This window comes from Onychostoma macrolepis, chromosome 08 (genome assembly GCF_012432095.1).
Source record: "Onychostoma macrolepis isolate SWU-2019 chromosome 08, ASM1243209v1, whole genome shotgun sequence".
Taxonomy (NCBI): domain Eukaryota; kingdom Metazoa; phylum Chordata; class Actinopteri; order Cypriniformes; family Cyprinidae; genus Onychostoma; species Onychostoma macrolepis.
Window position 1 is genome coordinate 6,981,376 of NC_081162.1, and position 15,737 is coordinate 6,997,112.

At 36.2% G+C, this 15,737-nt stretch overlaps 1 protein-coding gene across 2 annotated transcripts; it reads right to left on the reverse strand.

Moving 5' to 3' along the window:
- Positions 1 to 85: 85 nt before the first annotated feature.
- Positions 86 to 15,054, reverse strand: nr5a1a (nuclear receptor subfamily 5, group A, member 1a). Of its 2 annotated transcripts, none has more exons than XM_058784887.1 (8): positions 13,633 to 14,845; positions 13,215 to 13,339; positions 12,449 to 12,590; positions 11,014 to 11,498; positions 9,673 to 9,831; positions 6,868 to 6,987; positions 6,596 to 6,740; positions 86 to 828 (listed from the first exon to the last, which is right to left on the reverse strand). In XM_058784887.1, exons 2-8 carry the CDS (start codon positions 13,314 to 13,316, stop codon positions 572 to 574), a joined length of 1,410 nt encoding a protein of 469 aa, XP_058640870.1. In that variant the 5' UTR covers positions 13,317 to 13,339; positions 13,633 to 14,845; the 3' UTR covers positions 86 to 571. The 2 variants fall into 2 exon arrangements, with proteins under 2 accessions (XP_058640870.1, XP_058640869.1); XM_058784886.1 differs by lacking the exon at positions 13,633 to 14,845 and adding an exon at positions 14,863 to 15,054 and having other exon boundaries at positions 87 to 828.
- Between the last annotated feature and the right edge of the window lie 683 nt (positions 15,055 to 15,737).

The following is a 15,737-nucleotide window of genomic DNA, read 5'->3' on the forward strand; positions in this document are numbered from 1 at the left end:
TTTTTAGACCGCCACACACACAGTCTTCAAATAACTGCAACGTCGTTTATTTTTATTTTATTGCAACCAAATTTTTTCAATTAAATGGAAAGACAAACAAATGTGTAATCTATGTAAAAATGTGCTTTAAATAGTTTAATTGATACTGTTAATTACATTATTTCAATAAATACATTCTTTTGCTTCATTCGATTCATTTTTGGACAGGCCCTTTTGGAATGTTTTTTAAATACTAACTTAATAAATGTATTTGAAAAACAAAGAAATTACAATACTCATCATCCATTCAAAAGCACAGGAGCATTAAGATAAAATAACAGAGATACATAAATAAGCGTTCAGATGAAACATCGCTCTTAGACTACAGAGATCACGCTTAGCCAAGAGAATAACGGCACGAAGAAGACACTATAAAAACACCTCCGCGTCCACCAGTGATTGTCATGCTCAAATGATTTAAAATGAAGAAATTCTGTACATTCATCACATAAGGTAAGAAAGAATTGCCTTTGGAAAACTGTTCACCATCCATTTTGCGCATATGGCTTAAACCCTCAAAGCAGTGTCACTTTCACACGGCGGTGGACCTCTTGGCGTGAAGCATTTCTATGAGCAGATTGTTGCACGGTACTTCTCCGCACAGGTGCTTGTAGCACAGGAAGTCCTCGGCCTGCGCGCTGAGCGACCGGACCTCAGGCAGCCGCAGTATGAGCTGACTGAAGCGGTCCAGACACTGAGGGTAAGAGTAGAGCGTGTACTCGAGCAGAGCGCTGTTCACCTGCTCCTGAATGCTCTCCACATACTGCTGGTTCTCCAGGAGCTTCACATCTGCGGACGAGAGACAAATCATTACAGATCTCATGGACTACTTTCACCATGCAAGTCTTGGTGCTCAATTCTGATTTATTTTTTGAATGGCTGCTCCCATTACTGTTTTAAATGTGGCTAGTATCAGATTTGAGTGTAAACTGATCAGTTGAACGCAATTGAGACTTGTGCGCAAAAAAAAAAAAAACAATAAGATGGCACGCAGGAAGCTGTCATATAGAGTACACTGAAAACAGTTTTTAACCCTGATGTGCCATGGAAGCGTGCAAATTTGTGTGCAAGTGATGAGGATGAAGACAAGTGTGAGGAAAATAAGTTTTTCTAGTTTTCTCTCAAGTTTTGTTTGTATAGAACTGTCACCTAGTGATGGGAGAAATTAACAATTTTGAAGCATTGGATCATTTCAATATAATTTCTTTACAAAATGATTCACTGTTTTGAAGCATTCGAAACACTTCACGCTGTTGACGCCTGCTGGTATGGAAGCCGGTTTCCGCCACTGAATAAAAAATTTAAAAATGTAATTGCGACTTTTTATCTCACAATTCTGACTTTTTTCTCGCAACTTCGACTTGACATCTCGCAATTCTGACTTTTTTTTTTCTCAGACTTGCATGATATGAACTCGCACTTGCGAGTTATAAAGTCAGAATTGTGAGATATAAACTAGCAATTCCAAGAAATTAAGTCAGAATTGTGTGATATAAACTCGCAACTGTGAGTTAAGTCAGAATTGTGAGTTATAAACTCGCAATTCTGAGAACATAGTCTTTTTTTCTCCTCAGAACTGGACAATTGCGTGTATATCTCACAATTATGAGAAAAAAGTCAGAATTGCAAGATACAAACGCTCAATAGCGAGAAAAAAAGTTTATATCCTGCAATTCTGACTTTATTTCTTGCAATTGTGAGAAAAAAATCCAGAATTGCGAGTTTATATGATGCAATTGCGAGAAAAAAAAGTCAGAATTGTGAGATAAAAAGTCGCAATTACCTTTTCAATTTTGTTATTCAGTGGCGTAAACGGGCTTCCATAAACTGTGTGAATGCAACAAAATCTTATGCCAAACATGCATAAAAACAGCTTTTAAAACCCTTTTTGTTGTTTTATTGAAAAAATAATCTAACAAATGCAATAACTATTTATGTAATAGCATTAAATATGAAGTGTGTGTTCTTTTATTAATTAAATTTTTTTTTTGTTCTATGGAAGGCTTGGCTAAACAGGACAATAAATGACTATTAACTACTACTCTTCCTTTTAATTGACCCTTCACAAAAACCCACCCCCACAGTTACTGTTGTTGCTACGTCAGACAAGCCATAGCGCTCTCACACCAGACATCATATTCACACAAAGTGAAGCAAAGATGAAACTGATAACTTGCAGACAGACAGGCAAAGCAGGTTACTTTTGGTATGAAACAAAGTCTTAGTTTTCAAATTTTGTCAACTTAAGAAATTCAAACAATAAATACCATTTTGTCGCTCTTTAATATGTTGTGACAGATCACTGTAGCACCTCAGTTCAAGCAGCATGTGAACCAATCAGCTCTTCCTCTTTCGACATGAATATGTATGAAAATCAGAGGGTATCTTGTTTCAGCCGTGAAAAGAAGTCAAAACACACCACTTTTCAAGTTCAAGTCCATCGACATTAATGTACTCTCTGGTTTGTTTGTCCGAGAGATCGCCTGTCAATCAAACTCCAGGCCACAGGTCAATTACACAAATTTGTCATTAAAAATGTCTACATGTTTATAAAACAGGTAAAAACCATATCCCCGGAAACAAACCGTTGAAATTTTGAAACATTTTGTTGCAAAAAAATTCCTCGTTTACCGAAATCAAGTGACTTTGGCAGTTTCATACGTGCTCCAAACCTCTGGTTCAAAACAAATGATTTGCAAATGATTTAAAGCAGTGTTTTGAAAATGCCCATCACTGCTGTCACCATAATACTTACTCCTCACTGTCCCTCCACTGAATACCATCATGGCTGCCTTCCATATTAACCGAGTGACAAAAGTAAAATCTTTGGAGTGGCGTAAAATTTTCATGAATGAACCCTCACTGCAAAACGTCTGACCCGTATCTGATTTTGTATCACATATACAGGTGCATCTCAATAAATTAGAATGTTGTGGAAAAGTTAATTTATTTCAGTAATTCAACTCAAATTGTGCAACTCGTGTATTAAATAAATTCAATGCACACAGACTGAAGTACTTTAAGTCTTTGGTTTGATTTTGATTTTGGCTCACATTTAACAAAAACCCACCAATTCACTATCTCAACAAATTAGAATACTTCGTAAGACCAATAAAAAAAAACATTTTTAGTGAATTGTTGGCCTTCTGGAAAGTATGTTCATTTACTGTATATGTACTCAATACTTGGTAGGGGCTCCTTTTGCTTTAATTACTGCCTCAATTCGGCGTGGCATGGAGGTGATCAGTTTGTGGCACTGCTGAGGTCTGCTGATTCTCTATGGGGTTCAGGTCTGGTGAGTTTGCTGGCCAGTCAAGCACACCAGCACCATGGTCATTTAACCAATTTTTGGTGCTTTTGGCAGTGTGGGCAGGTGCCAAATCCTGCTGGAAAATGAAATCAGCATCTTTAAAAAGCTGGTCAGCAGAAGGAAGCGTGAAGTGCTCCAAAATTTATTGGTAAACGGGTGCAGTGACTTTGGTTTTCAAAAAACACAATGGACCAACACCAGCAGATGACATTGCACCCCAAATCATCACAGACTGTGGAAACTTAACACTGGACTTCAAGCAACTTGGGCTATGAGCTTCTCCACCCTTCCTCCAGACTCTAGGACCTTGGTTTCCAAATGAAATACAAAACTTGCTCTCATCTGAAAAGAGGACTTTGGACCGCTGGGCAACAGTCCAGTTCTTCTTCTCCTTAGTCCAGGTAAGACGCCTCTGACGTTGTCTGTGGTTCAGGAGAGGCTTAACAAGAGGAATACGACAACTGTAGCCAAATTCCTTGACACGTCTGTGTGTGGTGGCTCTTGATGCCTTGACCCCAGCCTCAGTCCATTCCTTGTGAAGTTCACCCAAATTCTTGAATCGATTTTGCTTGACAATCCTCATAAGGCTGCGGTTCTCTCGGTTGGTTGTGCATCTTTTTCTTCCACACTTTTTCCTTCCACTCAACTTTCTGTTAACATGCTTGGATACAGCACTCTGTGAACAGCCAGCTTCTTTGGCAATGAATGTTTGTGGCTTACCCTCCTTGTGAAGGATGTCAATGATTGTCTTCTGGACAACTGTCAGATCAGCAGTCTTCCCCATGATTGTGTAGCCTAGTGAACCAAACTGAGAGACCATTTTGAAGGCTCAGGAAACCTTTGCAGGTGTTTTGAGTTGATTAGCTGATTGGCATGTCACCATATTCTAATTTGTTGAGATAGTGAATTGGTGGGTTTTGGTTAAATGTGAGCCAAAATCATCACAATTAAAAAAACCAAAGACTTAAACTATTTGAGTCTGTGTGCATTGAATTTATTTAATACACAAGTTTCACAATTTGAGTTGAATTACTGAAATAAATGAACTTTTCCACGACATTCTAATTTATTGAGATGCACCTGTAAGTGGCCCAAAACCAGAATCTAAAAAATCAGATTTCATGTCGGTTGTGCTCTTATGAAAACACAAATCTGAGTCACATGTGATAGAAGAAATCGGATTTGGGCAGTCTGAACATAGCCATATAATCCAAATAGAGATGTGTGTGTTTTATGCTGTAGTGTCTCTGTGTGTGTGTGTGTGTGTGTGTGTGTGTGCGCGCGCGTGTGTGTGTGTTTGGGCGACAATACCCAGACCCATTAAAGGAGCACTTTAAAGCATTAGCAGAGCTCATCAGAAGAGCCATTCACACAGTAATTAACATGTTGAATAATCTTTTCAATACATTTGAAGGACACAAATTACTCAATAAAGCTGCTTCCATTTAGGCAAAGAATGAAAAAAATCAATGTGACAGAGTGACAGGAGATGACAAATTCTTTCGCTTTCAAATCCAGTTTTCTCTTTTCAGCTGTTTGTTTATTGTGCCTAATAAAATTGAAATCGGACATTTCTAGGAAAAGGTTTGTTGCCAGGTACAAGAAGTTAGAGGTGCTGTGTTTATTTAATTAGGTGTCCACTATATTTATTAAACTGTTCTGTAGGATATAATGATAACAATTGGTGCCTCCAAATTCAAAATGTTGAAAATATTACTTAAACGATAAAGGGGAGACAAGGGCTAGATCTCTGTAACTAGAAGGTCAAATTAAACAAATGTTTAAACATCTACATCTAGTTTAAACACACACACACACACACACACTGGCATACATTTAAAAGAGTCACTAAATAATGTAGGTCAGAAGACAAGGGTTTTTTTGTTTTTTTAGGAATGTCAGGATGTAACATTTGTATCGGAGCAATACAAATTTTGTCACGTGTCTACATATTGTAATTTTCTACAATGCATTTTTTTTTTTGTCCAGTCAGTGGTTTGACATTTTTGTGTTGTGTTTGACATTTCTTGCTGTTTCAGTAATTGTTTTGTTTCATAACTATTCAACTGTTCACATTTTTGTTTAATCTCTACTGGACTATTTCATGACAGGCTCCACTGTGACAACTTATCCCATCTAGCCTTAAGATTGGGGCATGTTGTCACATAAAATCATCATATATTTAATCTTTTCTTTCTTTTAAGGCAGTGGTTCTCATCCTTTTTGACTTCAAGGCTCACTATTCTCCACAAAAAGCCCCATGACTTCCCCAATTTTTTGTGATTTACTGAATTATGGACTACGAATAAGAATATTTATTATTTTATATTATTGTATTTTATTAATGTTTATTATATTATATTATTTATTATATTTTGTTTATTAATATTTTTATAAATTTCTACATATAACATTTTGGAGCTTGGCATATTATATGCATAAAATGTATACAAATGCTCATGAGGTTATAAGATTTCATTCATTTGCATGACTTTTCCATTAAAACAAGAAATGTCTTGATTTTTTTGTCACTTCGGTTTGTTTTAATACTTGTTTTTATTTTAAATGTGACCCAGGACCACAAAACCAGTTTTAAGTGTCAATTTTTTCGAAATTGAGATGTATTCATATAATAAAAAAAACATAAACTTTCCATTGATGTATGGTTGGTTAGGATCGGACAATATTTGGTCGAGATACAACTATTTGAAAATCTGGAATCTGAGGGTTCAAAAAAATCTAAATATTGAGAAAATCGCCTTTAAAGCTGTGCAAATGAAGTTCTTAGCAATGCATATTACTAATCAAAAATGATTTTGATATATTTACGGTAAGAAATTTACAAAGTATCTTCATGGAATATGATCTTTACTTAATATCCTAATGATTTTTGGCATAAAAGAAAAATTGATAATTTTGACCCATACAATGTATTTTTGGCTATTGCTACAAATATACTGGTTTAAGACTGGTTTTGTGGTCCAGGGTCACAAATAATTTTAAATCATCACGAAGTTTGCTACGGCCCACCAGTTAAGAACGGTCTATGATTATACAAAATGCATCATTAAATCATAAACTTACTTCATATTCAGTGGAATAAAATGTTACAACTTGTCTAACAATTCCTAGTGGAATTTTAAAATATACAATTACACCTGTTTTTGGCTCTTTGTGTTTTGCATAATTTCTCTTCAGTTCCAAGTCAGTACAGAAGCGTGTGAATAGGGATGCAGTCGTACTCACTGGGGTTGAAGAGGATGAGGAACTTCAGACAGGCCATCTCTCTTCTGTCCACCTGCAGCAGCTGCAGTCTCATGGCCAGCTCCTGTCCTCTCTGCACCATACTGGCCAGAGGAGGTCCCGCGTCAGACACGGCCGACAGATCCACCTACAGCACACAGCACCTTCACTACACTCTCTCTACTAACTACTATCTTCTGCATTTCTTCAAACAATGATGCTTTCCCGTATAGTGACGTTATTATGCTTTAATGATGATGTTTGGAAACACTCACCTCCTGTCCTGTAATGAGTAGCAGACTGTTGTCTCTCCCATGATGCACCTGTCTGCAGATATGATCGAGAAGCAGCAGCTCACTCCAGCAGTTATGCAGCAGTCGCATCTGATCTCCTACCTAAATCATAAAGAGAAATTAAGAGTTATTACATGCATTTTTGCATGCAATAATAGTTCATTCAGTAATTGTCATCATTTGTGACCCTGGACCACAAAACCAGTCATAAGGGTACATTTTTCACAATTGAGCTGAATAAATAAGCTTTCCATTGATGTATGGTTTGTCATGATAGGACAATATTTGGCAGAGATACAACTATTTGAGAATCTGGAATCTGAGGGTGCAAAAAAATATCAAAATGAAGTTCTTAGCAATGCATATTACTAATAAAAAATTAAGTTTTGATATATTTACGGTAGGAAATTTACAAAATATCATAATGGAACATGATCTATACTTAATATCCTAATGATTTTTGACCTAATCATTTTGACCTATACAATGTATTTTTGGCTATTGCTACAAATATACCAGTGCTACTTATGACTGGTTTTGTGGTCCACATTTATTCACCATCATTTCATCCCAAACCCACATGACTGCTTTATCTGTGAAACACAAAAATCTGTCTTTTTGTCCATGCAATGAAATTTAATGGGGTCAGTGTTGTTAAATTATATATTAAATCTATGTTTTTTGTTAATTGAAATAAAGCTGAAAAACAAATATTAGATGTAAAAAAAAAAAAATAAACAAAAATTATAAATGTTCAACCTGAGGAGTGGGAAACAGTATGTGAGTCACAATAACTGAAATGTAAATAAAAGATAAATATTTAAGAATAACAAAAATGAAGCATGTAAAAAACCATGTAACACAATTACTAAAACGAACAAAATGACTCAAGTAAAAATCGAATATGAGATTATGCATGAATAAATACAATAATAGCATAGAAAAAAAAAGTTGTTTTGGACCCCACTGACTTCCACAGTTGAACACAAAAGAAGATATTTTGAAAAAGTGTTTCTGTTCAAGGGGTCCAAACCATCATTGGAGACCTTTGACTTTCACCGTATGGACAAAAAAACAGAGACATGTTTCAAAAGATCGTCTTTTGAGTTCCACAGAATAAAGAAAGTCAGGTTTGGAATGAAACTAGGATTGTAAACAGAGCTGAGTGAATGGTTTGATTTGAGATCTCAGAGCTTGCCTATAAGAGTGTGTGTGTATTGTGATAAAAGCTTCAGAAACTCTATACAGACTATATCAAAAAGCTGCAAACAGAAAATTGACTACTTTTTGTGAAAATCAAAAGATATTACAAATATAAAAATGTAGTCACCGATATTTCATAGCCTTGTCAACATTCTCCTCTCAATAAAAAGTCTCAAAAGGCCTAAACAACAATAAATGTGTGCCATTCAGGCAGTTTTACTCAAATCATAGTACACTGCACAAGCCCGAGCGTGTCATCTCTGAGTCTAAAACCCAAAGAAATACAACCCTTGTATACAGATGAACAGCTAGATCATAAAACGAGGGAATGAGAGTCCTTGTGACGAGCAGCCGTCGAGCGCACATCGAATGCGCTGTATTTATGAGCACCAAATGATGACCTCTGACACCTTCTCACCTCTCGTCCTTCATCGGCCACTCGTCTTCCTCCCCCACTAATCCTCTGTCCGTATACAGTACGCAGCGTTTTGAAGGCCACGTTGTGTCAGTATTACGCACAGTGGGCGGCAGTAAAGCCTTAATAGAAGCGTAGCGCTACATATATCAACCGCAGCCCAGACAAAATTACTCAAACCGTATATCCACATCTAATCCACAGCCTCGAAGCCCGGAAACTTAACCTCTCTTGCGTTTGTGGATACAAACCCTCCCTGGTACGTACACAAACATGCACTAAATAGAGTTTATTAAAACGCTTTTCAATCCAAATGCACATTTTCCACATCGCACGATACCTTTCAGCAGTCAGGAACAATTGTTGAGCTATTGCTGTACGGAATGTAATTAAGTGTTTCTGAAAGCGTTGTGTCTGCAGGAGTCAGTCGCTGGCATGCGTTTTCAAACTCTGACACATTTTATGCAAGCAATCGCAGAACGCTAGTTGCCATGGCTGCAGAATGGAATGAACTGTAACGAAAAATATGCGACGGTCATGCAGGTGTGAATGTGCAAAAACAAAGTTTGAAATTCTACATTATTTGCTTGAATTCATTGGAACATGAAGTCGTTTCTCGAGCGAATATTCCGTCTGATATCGAGTCGAGACCAATGATTAAGACATGTATAAGAGGTGAGAGCTTTGAGAGGGCAAATTCTGTGTTTGTCAACACTGTATCTGTTTCGGGAATCACAGCAACAACGAATCTTTTGTGATTTGCAACACTCCCTGATGTGAATATAGCAACTGAGTGTCCAAATTCGAGATTCCAAATTCACCTCTGATGCCGTTTTGCCAAAATTCCTCCATCCAAAACCTTTTGGAAACTGAGCAAGAATTTGGACTTCGACACATATCAGTGATACCACTACAATCTAAACATTAAATGTAATCTTACTTTTAAAACTGCTTGACAAACATGCTGCAACAAAACATTCACAATATCTGAATGCCTTGGCGTCCCTAAATGTTATCTTTCGGTAAGATACGTGGTTTGGCGACAAAATAGCAGACTTTCTCCAAAATAGTATTAGACAAAACACGCCAGAGAATCATTTGGATGATCAGAGATGTGTATAAATGCACACACACACGCACATGCACTTTGTCTTATCTCAGAGCTGTACCTTTAGTTCCTTGAAGAAGACACAGCTTCTTGCCCACTCCACTATTGAGAACAATGTCTGATCTGCCATGACACACAACAGGCTGAACGGCCGCGGTTTGTCCAGCTTCCCCTTGCCGCTTTGCTCCTGGTGAAGGTACGCACAGATCTTCCCTCTCACCTGGAAACATAGAGCGAAACACAGAGCAGCGAAGTCAAATTGAGAAGTCAATGTATAAGAATGGAGAGTGATATTAAATACCTTTGCTCTGTTTTTAACTTAAATACTGCATAATTGAAAAACAGTATAAAACGTGTCTTTTATTTTATCATTTTTTATTTAAATATTGAAATAAATGTTACATAATTTAGTGGCAAGTGTTGTTTAGTTCCCTCAAAATACAAAATACTACTGAGAAAGCGGTAACACTTTACAATAAGGTTCTATTAGCCAAAGGTAGTTAATGCACTAACAATGACCAATACATTTATTTAAGTATTTATTCATTTTTGGTAATCTTAGTTAAAAATAATACATTGCTCATTGTAAATTCACGTTAGCTCATGTCCATTAAATATTCCTAACAGATACAACTTTTGATTTTTGTATTGTTGTATTGTTTTATTTGAAATGGATTTTGCACTGTTGTATTAATAAATGTTTAAATTAACAAAGATTAATAAATGCAATTTATTTTTACTGTTAGTTCATGTTAACTAATTTTAACAAATGGAATCATAAGTGATGCCAAAAAATATGATATTAATATGATATTATTGGATTACCATCCAATTCATAAAAACATTAATAGTAATAATAGTTAAATAAATAAAAAATAAAAAATGTTACACTTGTCTTTGGTCTGTTTTGACCATCTAAGTTAGAAATACCAAAGGTTTGAATTGAACAATGCACCCATTGAAATCCCAGAATTCTCCTCCTTTTAAAGGGATAGTTCAATCAAAAATAAAAACCCAACAATTCCATGTTATTCCAAACCTATATGACAAAATTAAGTGGCAAAAGTCAATGGGGTCCAATGTTTTTTTTATTTCTTTTTTTTTTTTTTTATTTATTTAAAATGTTTAAAATTTTCTTTTGCATTCAGAACAGGTTTGTAAAAACTGTATTCTATATAAACTTTGTAAAGACACAGTATTTGAGTTCAATCAGTGATAGATTACATTTTTTCCATTATTAGAAAAAGTAAGTTAAATTAATTTTAAGTCATTTAATCTGACTAAATTAACCTGAAAAAAATGTGGTTACACCAATTTAAAGTCATTTTTATAGGCTAAATAAAGTAGATTTTTCCCACTTTTTAGTGTGAACTGATTAATCTCCAGATGATTTAACTCATACCTGCTCCTCATCTGGATCACAGCTGACCAGCTCGAGCACCAGCGGGGGCAAGCCGGGGTTCATGGGGCTGGTGTGTGGGGATGCAGGCATGCAGCCGTCAGGGTAAGAGTACCCTAGTGAGGAGTCTGGTGAGCTGGAGTATGCGTCTGTGTATTCGGCTTTAATCGATCTACTCGGTAAGGAGGGAGCAGTGTATTGGTACTGAGCTGGGAATGAGCCATAGCTCTGCAGTGCTACACCCAGGGCCGGGGGGCAGAGCGGAGGGCAGTCGTACTCCGGAGAGGACAGAGAAGTGGGATGGAGACATGAGAGCGAGCCGGGAAGCGGGTATTCTGTCTGGGTGCTGGACAGGAGGGATGGGTTGGCCTCTATTTTAAAGCCGCTGGCTCTGATTAAAGCTCTCTTCTGCTGTTTCAGGGCACGGTCCCGCTTGTACATGGGACCGAACTTGTTCCTTCCTCCTCTCATTCGATCTGCACGGACAGCTGGGAGGAAAGAGGGTGAGAGTGTTATAGGATGCAAATCAAACTTATCAAATATTATATACATTTTGTAGACATGCTGTTTGTCTGATACAATTGGAAGTGTAAGCCTAGTTTAGGAGCACAGTGGATATAAAGCCAAATAAAGCAAGGAATGCTTGGCACGGTTTTGCTTAAGTCAGGGCAAAAGCAAATGGATATTTCTCTTCATATGGACATTTTCCGGGCTGGTTTTTGTGAACTCTCAACATGAATCCGCGAGTCTTATCAGCGCGTGAGGAATGTGTCACAGGCGCGCGCGGAAACAGGTGCTTCTCTGCACTCAGCCTGGGAATCGCGCGCACAGAGAGCAAAATAAGACTCTGACAAGGATACTTACCATCCCTGAAACTTTAAAAAATAAATCAATAATTTAATAATAATTTAAATTCATTTGGAAGAAAATAAGCATGGGTCACTTGTTCATAAATGGCTATGAAATATAAAAAAATATAAAAAATAAAATAACAAGATGTTAACTGGTTTTTATTACTTTTAAGTAAATCAAGGCTTTTTTTTTTTTTTTTTTTTAGATATTTTTAAAAGTCTTTTCATCTTCTGGGTTTAAACTCCATAGAGAGTGTCATTAAATACGACATTATTTCAATCATAATAATGAAATATTGCATTAAATGTTTTCCCTTTTCTCCAAATATATTTTATATTTTACTAAAATGTCTTTAATGACAAGCAATGCTTGTCGAAATATATCATAAACACATAATACATGATTTATGTCATATAGTAAGCTTTATATTCTCTCAGGTTCAACTGTTCAAGACAACAGTAATATAATCAGGACATTCAGGGTAGCTTCTGAAATGACAAGACATCTTATTTGACATGGCTCCATTACAGCAAAAGTGTTCCTGTTTTCTCCACATGCAACTTTCCTAACGAGAAGCACGGCTCACCCTCGAGTCTCATGCCGACGCTGAGGCACTTCTGGAAGCGACAGTAGGGGCATCTCTTCCTCTGGGTTTTGTCAATGCCACAGTCCTGGTTCTGTGTGCACGTGTATCTCTTGTTATTCTGAACCGTCCTCTTGAAAAAACCCTGTTATGATAATGCACACAATAATGATTATATTCTGTCAAGCTCTGTCAACTGTTTAAAACAACAGCAACATAGCCTGTGATCATATTGGGCTCTTCTAAATTAACAGACCATCTGAAAAAAATGAGTTTTGGCTTTCTAACATGAATATGGATGTAAATGTTAATATACTCTCTGTTGACAGTCAAATGCAGTATAGGTAGGCTAATGAAACCCAAAAAAGATATTGGGTTACACTTTATTTCAAGGTGTCCTTGTTACAGTGCAATTACATTTAAGTAGGCTACTGAGTAATATTAACAACACGTGCTTAGGGTTTGGTTTAGGGTTATTTGCATGCATTTATTCATAATATACTGTTATTACTAAATAGCATGTAATATGCGTAACAAGGACACCGTAAAATAAAGCGTTACCAAATGCTGTTGTTACTTAAAAATGACTAAATTATAATACATAAATGACTAAATAAATTGCATTAAAATTAACCATTGCTACATCATGGAATCATCCACTGTTAATAAAGTTTTTGGTTTATAGCCTAATTACTAAGTTCCGAAATATTTACGATAAAAAAGCGCGACACGCACACGAGTTCGTAACAAAAGAGAGATCGTCTCGTACCTTACAGCTTTCGCAGGTAAGAAGGCCGTAATGATATCCGGACACTTTATCTCCACACACCGGACACAACTCCTCCAGCTCCTCATCTGCTGTGAAGTCCATCACCCTCACAGATGCGTCTGTGACTGGGGCAACAAAGCATGTGGTTCGGTTAGAGATGCTATGATCGTTTGAAAAAAAAAAAAAAAGTTTCTTTTATAAAACTCTATTTTTTTTTTTTTTTCATTATTATTCAAAAACGAACTTAGAAATAGCCTACATTATTATTCTCTTTTCAAGACCGTTTATATGTGCATGTGCATTCTGACCACAGTAGGCTATAACAGGCCTATTATAATTGTCTAAACACCACATCAATTCCACAAGACAACTTTATCACATAAAATGAAGCATGTACTATAAAATGCCTATAAAATACCTTTAGCGTATCCCTGAACAGTGATCAAATAAAACGAAGACTGTGTAAAATTATCAAATCAAAAAGATGTTAATGATAAAAAATAAAAATAAAAAATTATGTTGGAGATCTAGAGCTCTTGGTGCATGTTTTATCGTGTATCTGGACACGCAGAGGAAAAGATGGATTTGATATTGACTCTTGTCATGCCTCCTATATAGACGTGACCACCCACACACCGACCGACTCCCACGCCCACTTCACCACACACACACACACACAAAAGCACGAGCTAAATAAGATGCTTAGTTCACCCGTAGTTTTCATAGGCTACTAATTAACTGAGCGGGCAATTATCAAAAGCAATTGTAATTCAAATAGCAAAGATTATTTGATTGTACTTTTACTATACTTTTATTATTAATTATCATTTACTGACGAATGAATGAATATTTACGATGAATACCAGCGATTCTTATATGGAAATTAAAACTGCAAGTGTTGGAATAATATAATAAAATGAGTCGAATTAATGTTCTGAATGTTTCGGAATAACTAACGATACAGAAAAGGTCCTTGCTGGTTTGTGTTTATATATATTTGATATAGCTATATTTAATATAAGAAAATGTATCAATATTAAACTGATGCAAAAAGCTAAGCTTGATCAAGTTTGACGGAAAGAAATGGCTGCTTGAGAAAATTTTCACAGATTTTAATGGATAGCATAAATGGAGGATTTTCCTTTTAATAACCTTTTCAATGTCGGAGTCAGTTTATTTTAATATTTGGACCTATTTAACCACAATCTAACTATATTCTCTTACCTGCATAAAAGAAAAAGATATTTGATATACCATGTTTAACTAGGCTATACATATCTTTAGGCTAATTGAAAATGAATATCAAATCAAATGCAGGCTATTTCCTAATTCACCGACGGAAAAAGATATTTAAATAAAGTATTTTAGGCCTATTCAGTTTTTAGAGAAACGATGCATCTGCGCTGTTTAAAACAATTTTATAGCATATTATAGACGAGACGCTTATACTCTCTTGTTCAGATTATCAATAGGCTATTAATCTGTCTGTATTTCGAGGTTTTGTAGCTATCACATAAAATTGGTTGTGCTTCACAGCGTGAAAACTCAAACTTAAAATGTAACGAGGATGAATGAGGCAAAGCGAAGCGCATTTTCGAACGGAGTCTTCTCTGAATTCTTGTTTTCCAAACCTAATGTAGAGACTTACCATTAATCTGCGCGTCCAGCATGCGTGAGCCGCTTCAAACGAGCGTCTTTATCATTCAGCTCCAGTAATATAACGCGGTCCGTCCAGACCTTCAGAAACTTCAGGAGCGGATCAGACAGGTCTGAGGTCTTCCTCCGCACTGGATCAGAGTATTAGAGAGGTCTTCATTGGATAACGCGCTCATGTGACAGCTCTCCAGAAGATGATGCGCGCCAGTCCTTATAGCCGCGGTATTTTATTATCAGACCAGCAAAAAAAAAAAAAAAAAAAAAAAGGTTTGGCCATTCACGCTTACTGATTGGTATACATTACAGTATTTACATTTTGTTATTTTACACATAGTTGTTTTCATTGTTTTATTCTCTCTCGCTTCGTTGTTTTAAAATAAACTTATTATTATCCAATGATATGATTACCTTACTTATACTTATACAAGCCAAGGTTGTCCTCTTTAAGACACACCAAGACTTAACACAGTTATAGCCTGCTTTCTCTGAGATATAGTAGCCTACAAAATAGCCTACACCAAGACACAAAACAGTTATTGCCTTCTTTCTCCGAGACATAAAGAAATGTAGTGGCAAAGTCTCAATTTATGAAGACATTCAAAATCCATTAAAAAAAGGCAATTCACCTAACACTCGCTATTTTTCTTCCGTCCGGATGTATTCACAAAAATAAATTAAATGTTAGCTATAAATATATTGTAAAGAAAACCAAAAACCAGAGGTCCATTATCGTTAGGCTATATATATACTTATCTATTCATTGTGAAAAGGCACGCTTTGTTGAAATGAAATAAACTTTAAAAACTTAATGTGACTCACAAAGAAAGTATGATTTAGCCTACCTTGAGAACTTCTTTAAAAATGACT